This window comes from Oncorhynchus keta, chromosome 20 (assembly GCF_023373465.1).
Source record: "Oncorhynchus keta strain PuntledgeMale-10-30-2019 chromosome 20, Oket_V2, whole genome shotgun sequence".
Lineage (NCBI taxonomy): Eukaryota > Metazoa > Chordata > Actinopteri > Salmoniformes > Salmonidae > Oncorhynchus > Oncorhynchus keta.
The window spans coordinates 41,432,461-41,442,460 of NC_068440.1; the positions used below are offsets into that span (position 1 = coordinate 41,432,461).

At 48.2% G+C, this 10,000-nt stretch overlaps 1 protein-coding gene and 1 long non-coding RNA gene across 17 annotated transcripts in view; one reads left to right on the plus strand and one right to left on the minus strand.

The window, feature by feature from the left end:
* Positions 1-725: 725 nt before the first annotated feature.
* The window catches only part of mfsd2ab (MFSD2 lysolipid transporter A, lysophospholipid b), a 62,572-nt gene continuing 53,297 nt past the window's right edge, over positions 726-10,000 (plus strand). The window contains exons 1-3 of the mRNA XM_052472893.1: positions 726-763; positions 848-959; positions 7,987-8,112. Coding sequence (XP_052328853.1) covers positions 867-959; positions 7,987-8,112 — 219 coding nt within the window. The 5' untranslated portion in view covers positions 726-763; positions 848-866. The remainder of the gene's footprint in view (positions 764-847; positions 960-7,986; positions 8,113-10,000) is intronic.
* On the minus strand, positions 2,477-4,038 carry LOC127910022 (uncharacterized). 16 transcript variants are annotated; one of them, XR_008073646.1, is made up of 4 exons: positions 3,785-3,938; positions 3,376-3,436; positions 2,812-3,055; positions 2,500-2,744 (listed from the first exon to the last, which is right to left on the minus strand). It is a non-coding gene; the product is annotated as an uncharacterized LOC127910022 (long non-coding RNA). The 16 variants fall into 16 exon arrangements; XR_008073656.1 differs by lacking the exon at positions 3,376-3,436 and adding an exon at positions 3,470-3,530 and having other exon boundaries at positions 2,812-3,026; XR_008073647.1 differs by lacking the exons at positions 3,376-3,436; positions 3,785-3,938 and adding an exon at positions 3,084-3,294 and having other exon boundaries at positions 2,477-2,744; positions 2,812-3,051.

Genomic DNA, 10,000 nt, shown 5'->3' on the forward strand with positions numbered 1-10,000 from the left:
AAAGCTTATATTGACATTATTGCAAAACATTTTGAATAAACCACTATGGTATTGGGTAGTTTTGGCATGACTAAACATCTGCAATGTAAAATGACTATTCCTATTTTAACAATACGCTACGATTGAACTCATTTGTGGATATTGTTATTCCTGAAATAGGCCTTAATGTTGTCAAGTTGTTGGCCTCTAATAGCCTGTAATGTTTAGCCTATTGCAGGGATCATCAGCTGCGGCTCGATTTTCGGGGCTGGAACAAATCACTTGTAGACTGCAAAAAGCACAAACAGATATAACGTTTGACAACACAAAAAAAATAAAAAATAATAATTAAACCTTGATTACGTTTGTATACGATCACGTGTCTCTACTATACGTGGGAAAACTATACGTTGGCAAATGAAAACGCTCGTGGGACAAATTCGGTTGGGGACTTATTGGAATACATTTCAGTCCACTTCCATTGTTAAAAAGGACTTGAAGCTTCGTAAAATCATACATTGTAAGAACAATAAAGACAAAATAAGGCCTTTTCATTCCTTCCACCTGCCTTCTAATAAATGTACTATAGATATACTAATACAATCTCGTAAAGAATCTGATAATATCAGTGTTTTCTTTGCACGTCTCTTTGTGGGCGGGGTTGACTGATAGTGAATGGTGGCCTGTTGACGGGGGGGGGCGTGGCCTCACTTACTACGTCATGAATGACAGCTCCTTCAGCGTCACTTTTCTGGTTGTGTGGAGTCTGGACTCAACTCTAAAGGTGCTACTGATTTCTGTTTCAATTACGCCGGTTTTACGAACAGATTTGTTTATATAATATTTATTGTTTTTTTTTTCTCCAAAGGTTATTTATTCATAAAGTGATGGCAAAAGGAGAAGGAACCGAACAATATTCCAACAATAATTTATTAACGAATAAACCGGTCAACCCAGATGTGGTCAAATTAGCTGTGAAGGTAAGTTTGATTCATTTATACTTTTTATCAACAATATTAGCAGCCGTTATGTATTCATGAGTATACGTTCTGAACTAAACCGGAGAGGAAGACCGCTTCGATTTAAATAGATTAGCCTGGTTATTTAATGGAACAAGTCTATATAATACGTTTTGTATTGAAGATCAATTATATTGCCTATCATTGATTTCCACGGGTTGTTTTGACAGCGGCCACCACGTTTCAATTACATTTTCTTTGCTTGGCGTAAAGTGAATTCAGTTTTTTATTTTCTTTCCTTTATTCATTTTCAAATGATTATCCGGTTCGTAACTAGCTCTTCTCGTAGCGGTGCAAGCCCTTTCTTTTGATATAAATTATTCTTCAAATGGGTCTGTAAGAAGTGATCAGACATAACTATGCGGTTAAAAAAAAAATCTGAATTATTATGGCGCTTTTGGGGGTTGGAATAATAAGAATGAATGCACGGTGCCAGCGGAGCGTCTCTCTACGTAACTCGCAGCAAGGCTACGTGTCATTTCGCCGGGGCTGGAGCTGTGATCTCTTCTGAAATTGGAATGACCCCTTCCAAGCATGCTTGATCTGTGTATACGTTTTAAATATTTCACTATACCTAGTCATCAGCAACATAGGTGTTCACCGAAAGATCTTTCCGATATGTTATCTCTAATAATCGATCATTTATATGCTTATTGATTGGCAATTTTTTTTAGTGATCCGTTTCTTTGTCCCTTTGACATGACCTCACTTCCACTATAGTAAAGAGAGGAACGTAAATGCCGGTCGTCTTCCGGTGATGCCTCAGACAGCTAACATAAACGGCACCTTATTTGGTCCTAATTGTTATGAGCCTAAGTGTTTTCAATAATAAACGGAAGTAGACCTATATGATGTCACGAGATGGACTATTATAACGAACCGTGTTACATTTCAGTGACGTCCACAATAGGTCTGCTGTAGGGGATGGAATGTGGCTATGTAAGGGACCATGGTGTATTTTTGGATGGGGACAGTGGGTTGGCTCGTGTTCCATCCTGTCCTGGCTAACTGAATGGGGGATCTAATGATATACAAGGGGATATCATTAAGATGATGTGAAGGGTTCTGCAGTTTCTCAATACATTTCACTCCCGCTTCAAGTGTAGGCCCACATGCCAGACAGACACGTTTCAGAGTATTTTATAAGTTTAACTAGGCAAATCAGTTAAGAGCAAACTCTTAATTACAATGTCGGGCCTACCAGGGAAACAGTGGGTTAACTGCATTATTCAGGGGCAGAACGACAGATTTTTACCTCGTCAGTTTAGGGATTCGATTCAGCAACCTTTCGGGTTACTGGCCCAACGCCCTAACCACTAGGCTACCTGCCTCCTCTACACTCTAACCACTAGGCTACCTGCCTCCTCTACACTCTAACCACTAGGCTACCTGCCTCCTCTACACTCTAACCACTAGGCTACCTGCCTCCTCTACACTCTAACCACTAGGCTACCCTGCCTCCTCTACACTCTAACCACTAGGCTACCTGCCTCCTCTACACTCTAACCACTAGGCTACCTGCCTCCTCTACACTCTAACCACTAGGCTACCTGCCTCCTCTACACTCTAACCACTAGGCTACCTGCCTCCTCTACACTCTAACCACTAGGCTACCTGCCTCCTCTACACTCTAACCACTAGGCTACCTGCCTCCTCTACACTCTAACCACTAGGCTACCTGCCTCCTCTACACTCTAACCACTAGGCTACCTGCCTCCTCTACACTCTAACCACTAGGCTACCTGCCTCCTCTACACTCTAACCACTAGGCTACCTGCCACCTCTACACTCTAACCACTAGGCTACCTGCCACCTCTACACTCTAACCACTAGGCTACCTGCCTCCTCTACACTCTAACCACTAGGCTACCTGCCACCTCTACACTCTAACCACTAGGCTACCTGCCTCTATACTCTAACCACTAGGCTACCTGCCTCCTCTACACTCTAACCACTAGGCTACCTGCCTCTACACTCTAACCACTAGGCTACCTGCCTCCTCTACACTCTAACCACTAGGCTACCTGCCTCTATACTCTAACCACTAGGCTGCCTGCCTCCTCTACACTCTAACCACTAGGCTACCTGCCTCTACACTCTAACCACTAGGCTACCTGCCTCCTCTACACTCTAACCACTAGGCTACCTGCCTCCTCTACACTCTAACCACTAGGCTACCTGCCTCCTCTACACTCTAACCACTAGGCTACCTGCCTCCTCTACACTCTAACCACTAGGCTACCTGCCTCCTCTACACTCTAACCACTAGGCTACCTGCCACCTCTACACTCTAACCACTAGGCTACCTGCCACCTCTACACTCTAACCACTAGGCTACCTGCCTCCTCTACACTCTAACCACTAGGCTACCTGCCACCTCTACACTCTAACCACTAGGCTACCTGCCTCTACACTCTAACCACTAGGCTACCTGCCTCCTCTACACTCTAACCACTAGGCTACCCTGCCACCTCTACACTCTAACCACTAGGCTACCTGCCTCCTCTACACTCTAACCACTAGGCTACCTGCCTCTACACTCTAACCACTAGGCTACCTGCCACCTCTACACTCTAACCACTAGGCTACCTGCCTCTACACTCTAACCACTAGGCTACCTGCCTCCTCTACACTCTAACCACTAGGCTACCCTGCCACCTCTACACTCTAACCACTAGGCTACCTGCCACCTCTACACTCTAACCACTAGGCTACCTGCCTCCTCTACACTCTAACCACTAGGCTACCTGCCTCCTCTACACTCTAACCACTAGGCTACCTGCCACCTCTACACTCTAACCACTAGGCTACCTGCCTCCTCTACACTCTAACCACTAGGCTACCTGCCTCCTCTACACTCTAACCACTAGGCTACCTGCCTCCTCTACACTCTAACCACTAGGCTACCTGCCACCTCTACACTCTAACCACTAGGCTACCTGCCACCTCTACACTCTAACCACTAGGCTACCTGCCTCCTCTACACTCTAACCACTAGGCTACCTGCCTCCTCTACACTCTAACCACTAGGCTACCTGCCACCTCTACACTCTAACCACTAGGCTACCTGCCTCTACACTCTAACCACTAGGCTACCTGCCTCCTCTACACTCTAACCACTAGGCTACCCTGCCACCTCTACACTCTAACCACTAGGCTACCCTGCCACCTCTACACTCTAACCACTAGGCTACCCTGCCTCCTCTACACTCTAACCACTAGGCTACCTGCCTCCTCTACACTCTAACCACTAGGCTACCTGCCTCCTCTCCACTCTAACCACTAGGCTAGAGTGTAGAGGAGGTCGTGTTTCAGTCAGAACAACAACCTGAAACAAAAGAATGTCATGGTGCATCAACAGTCTTAACTCAAGACATTTATGTTCACGCGGGGGATCGTCTGTTTCAACAGATCGAAAGTACAAACAATAATAGACCGTTCTAAAGAGTTCTAAAAGGCAGGTGACGATTTATATTTAGTCTAGAGTTGCTTTAGATTGCACATGTTTTATGGCCTGGGAACTTGGCCTGAACATCTGGCAGGTTTAGATGTCTTTGGTAGGTATTGATTTGGGACTGGGCACAAACTCTTAGATGAACACCTGGTACGAAGTACCGGGATACTACATATGTGTGAATGAGGTCTCTGAGATTCCGTCATTTAACGTTCTTCTAAACTGGGTGGCAGCCACAGAGAGCCCTTTTCATTGGCTTAGGCAGAGGGATGTGAGTGTGTGCCCCTGATTGCCCATTAGTGATAGACGAGAGGGCTTCCTGTTGGCAAGCCAACATGGCAAAGTTCCATGGGAGGAGGAGGAGGAGGAGGAGGAGGAGGAGGGGCGGGGCGGGGGCAGAATGGCCCTCAACCTTGCCAAATAGATTGTGACAACCCTGTGAAGGGTCACACTGACCAGTCTGTGGGCCTTGGTTGAGTAATGTTTCCCTGGCAGGAGTGGCCTGACAGACTGTTTCCCAGATGGCACCCTATAGTGGTCTAAAGTAGTAACCCTACTACCCTATTGACCCTGGTCTAAAGTAGTGCACTACTACCCTATAGTGGTCTAAAGTAGTGCACTACTACTACCCTATAGTCCCTGGTGTAAAGTAGTGCACTACTACCCTATAGACCCTGGTCTAAAGTAGGGCACTACTACCCTATAGTGGTCTAAAGTAGTGCACTACTACCCTATAGACCCTGGTCTAAAGTAGTCCTACTGGACCCTGGTCTAAAGTAGTGCACTACTAAACCCTGGTAAAGTAGTGCCCTACTACCCTATAGACCCTGGTCTAAAGTAGTGCACTACCTGACCCTGGTCTAAAGTAGTGCACTACTACCCTATAGACCCTGGTTTATGTAGTGCCCTACTACCCTATAGACCCTGGTCTAAAGTAGTGCACTACTACCCTATAGACCCTGGTCTAAAGTAGTGCACTACTACCCTATAGACCCTGGTCTAAAGTAGTGCACTACTACCCTATAGACCCTGGTCTAAAGTAGTGCACTACTACCCTATAGACCCTGGTCTAAAGTAGTGCACTACTACCCTATAGACCCTGGTCTAAAGTAGTGCACTACTACCCTATAGACCCTGGTCTAAAGTAGTGCACTACACCCTACCCTGGTGTAAAGTAGTGCCCTACTACCCTATAGACCCTGGTCTAAAGTAGTACACTACTACCCTATAGACCCTGGTCTAAAGTAGTGCACCCACCCTGACCCTGTCTAAAGTAGTGCACTACTACCCTATAGACCCTGGTCTAAAGTAGTGCACTACTACCCTATTGACCCTGGTCTAAAGTAGTGCACTACTACCCTATTGACCTGGTCTATAGTGCCCTACCCTGTCCCTGTCTAAAGTAGTGCACTACTACCCTATAGCCCCTGGTCTAAAGTAGTGCACTACTACCCTATAGTCCCTGGTCTAAAGTAGGGCACTACTACCCTATAGTGGTCCCCTGACCCTGTCTAAAGTAGTGCACTACTACCCTATAGACCCTGGTCTAAAGACTACTACCCTATGGACCCTGGTCTAAAGTAGTGCCCTACTACCCTATAGACCCTGGTCTAAAGTAGTGCACTACTACCCTATAGACCCTGGTCTAAAGTAGTGCACTACTACCCTATACCCTGGTCTAAAGTAGTGCACTACCCCTATAGACCCTGGTCTAAAGTAGTGCACTACCACCCTACCCTGGTCTACCCTATAGACCCTGGTCTAAAGTAGTGCCCTACTACCCTATAGACCCTGGTCTAAAGTAGACCCTATAGTCCCTGGTCTAAAGTAGTGCCCTACCCTATAGCCCCTGGTCTAAAGTAGACCTACCCTGGCCCCTGGTCTAAAGTAGTGCACTACTACTACCCTATAGCCCCTGGTCTAAAGTAGGGCCCTGTGTCTAAAGTAGTGGACTATTACCCTATAGACCCTGGTCTAAAGTAGTGCACTACTACCCTATAGACCCTGGTCTAAAGTAGTGCACTACTACCCTATAGACCCTGGTCTAAAGTAGTGCCCTACTACCCTATAGACCCTGGTCTAAAGTAGTGCACTACTACCCTATAGACCCTGGTCTAAAGTAGTGCCCTACTACCCTATAGACCCTGGTCTAAAGTAGTGCACTACTACCCTATAGACCCTGGTGTAAAGTAGTGCACTACTACCCTATTGACCCTGGTGTAAAGTAGTGCCCTACTACCCTATAGACCCTGGTCTAAAGTAGTGCACTACTACCCTATAGCCCCTGGTCTAAAGTAGGGCACTACTACCCTATAGTGGTCTAAAGTAGTGCACTACTACCCTATGGACCCTGGTCTAAAGTAGTGCACTACTACCCTATAGCCCCTGGTCTAAAGTAGTACACTACTACCCTATAGCCCCTGGTCTAAAGTAGGGCACTACTACCCTATAGTGGTCTAAAGTAGTGCACTACTACCCTATAGCCCCTGGTCTAAAGTAGTGCCCTACTACCCTATAGACCCTGGTCTAAAGTAGTGCCCTACTACCCTATAGACCCTGGTCTAAAGTAGTGCCCTACTACCCTATAGACCCTGGTCTAAAGTAGTGCAGTACTACCCTATAGACCCTGGTCTAAAGTAGTGCACTACTACCCTATAGACCCTGGTCTAAAGTAGTGCACTACTACCCTATAGACCCTGGTCTAAAGTAGTGCACTACTACCCTATAGACCCTGGTCTAAAGTAGTGCAGTACTACCCTATAGACCCTGGTCTAAAGTAGTGCACTACTACCCTATAGACCCTGGTTTAAAGTAGTGCACTATATAAGGAAAGGGTACCATTTGGGAAGTAGCCATGAGTGATTGGTATCGGGGTGGGAAATGCCCTAGTCTACAACCTGTGTGGGCAGAGACAGAATAATTAGGCTACTGGGTTCTGTTCACACTGTTGAAGTGAGTCGGTCTATCATGACAAAAACGCCTCTCCTGCCCCAGACTCCCAGCGCTGGTGCTCACGTTACTGTGGGTGAATTCTGTAGACAGATAACTCTCCTCTGAATTTAGAGACCCACACACTGGTTCTCTCTGTCGGACTGTCTGCCAAACAGAACATTTGTATCATTCGATTGTTCTTTGGTCTTTGGAGAGGAAAGAGGAGAGCTGTGAGACAGACTAGAGAGAGACAGACTAGAGAGAGACTGGAGAGAGAGAGAGACTGGAGAGAGAGAGACTGGAGAGAGAGAGACTGGAGAGAGAGACTAGAGACTGGAGAGAGAGAGACTAGAGACTGGAGAGAGAGAGACTAGAGACTGGAGAGAGAGAGAGAGAGACTAGAGACTGGAGAGAGAGAGACTAGAGAGACTGGAGAGAGAGAGAGAGAGGTCTTTGACTCGACAGACTGACTAATGCATTGAACTATTAGGCCTAATCCAACCTTTAATGTGTCTCCACCCGTTTGTGTTGCCTAACAATGGAAAAGTAAACTTCTGGTTTAACGAACAAACCCCTCCTTTTGTCTCTCTCTCTCTCTCTCAGCGTGAACAGAAGAACAGGTTGTCCGTATGCAACAAGCTGTGCTACGCGGTGGGAGGAGCGCCCTATCAGATCACAGGATGTGCTCTCGGCTTCTTCCTTCAGATATACCTATTGGACGTGGCCCAGGTGATTCATCTGGGGGGGCGGGGCTTTCACTATTCAAATAGTGTGTATATATATACATTCACTATTCAAATAGTATATATACATTCACTATTCACATAGTATATATTTCATAGTTATACATTTTTTTGTTGGATATTCTGAATACAAGTTTTTATTTATGATTATTATAATATTATTATTATTGTTTTTTAACCTGAGCGCTGCGTGAGTGAGAGGCTGGCGCTCTCTTGCTGTGAAGGTGCTGGTGAGAAACACCTGATGCTGATGATTCTCTCCCGAGAGGCGCAGCGGTCTAAGGCACTGCATCTCAGTGCTAGAGGCGTCACTACAGACCCTGGTTCGATTCCAGGCTGTGTCACAACCGGCCGTGATTGGGAGTCCCATAGGGCGGCGAACAATTGACCCAGCGTCTTCCGGGTTAGGGTTTGGCCGGGGTAGGCCGTCATTGTCAATTTAGAGTTTGTTTATGATTTTAAGGTTCAATAAAACCATAAAAGACCGGGGGGGGAGAGATTCATTAACCAACTCGGCTACTAGACTAAATATCTTGTATTCAGCCACCATGTTATTCAGCATCTCATATAAAAGTGGCCCGTCTTGGCTGGAGTAGCTTAGAGAAGCCTAGAGAAGCCTAGAGAAGCGAAGCTAGAGAAGCCTAGAGAAGCCTCGAGAAGCTAGCGAAGCCTAGAGAAGCCTAGAGAAGCTAGAGAAGCGAAGCTGGAGAAGCTAGAGAAGCTAAAAGAGGCAACTTGCTGAACCTCATTCAGATAAAACAACTGTCCACCTGTTGAGTGTTTGTTGTAGCGTACTCCTTCTCATTTCGCTAAATGTTAAATTCTGTGATTTAAAATGAATATTTTGTTATTCCACCTATCATTGCTTTCGTGAACTCTCCTTCCATTTGCTACCACATTGAACCTTTTTGGCTGCTTTGATTGGTCAACAAGCTCCGTACGTGAAGGCTACGGTCCGTTTTATGGGTTCGCACGTCATACAAAAAAACCCATTGACCCTTCGTCCACCACCCCTCAATAACTCACAGATCTGAAACCTACTTGGCAAAAGATGTATGCTGCATGTCCTTCTAGCTTGACCTGCAGTATGAAGGCTGACATCTATGGCACTTCAGACATCCCCTCCCCTCCCCTCCCCTCTGTCCCTCCCTCTGTCCCTCCCCTCTGTCCCTCCCTCCCCTCCCCTCTGTCCCTCTGTCCCTCTGTCCCTCTGTCCCTCTGTCCCTCTGTCCCTCTGTCCCTCCCCTCGCTCCCTCCCCTCGCTCCCTCCCCTCCCTCCCTCCCCTCCCTCCCCCCTCCTCCCTCCCCTCCGTCCCTCCCCCTCCCTCCCTCCGTCCCTCCGTCCCTCCCTCCGTCCCTCCCTCCCTCCCTCCCTCCCTCCCTCCCTCCCTCCCTCCCTCCCTCTGTCCCTCCCCTCTGTCCCTCCCCTCTGTCCGTCCCTCCCTCCCTCCCTCCCTTCCGTCCCTCGCTCCCTCCCCTCTGTCCCTCCCCTCCGTCCCTCCGTCCCTCCCTCCCTCCCTCCCTCCCCTCCGTCCCTCCCTGCCTCCCCTCCCTCCCCTCGCTCCCTCGCTCCCTCCCTCCCCTCGCTCCCTCCCTCCCCTCGCTCCCTCCCTCCCCCTCCTCCCTCCCCTCCCCTCCTCCCTCCCCTCCGTCCCTCCCTCCCTCCCCTCGCTCCCTCCCTCCCCTCGCTCCCTCCCCTCCGTCCCTCCGTCCCTCCCTCCCTCCCTCCCCGCCCTCCCCTCGCTCCCTCGCTCCCTCCCTCCCCTCGCTCCCTCCCTCGCTCCCTCCCTCCCCTCGCTCCCTCCCTCCCCTCGCTCCCTCCCTCCCCTCGCTCCCTCCCTCCCCTCGCTCCCTCCCTCCCTCCTCCCTCCCCT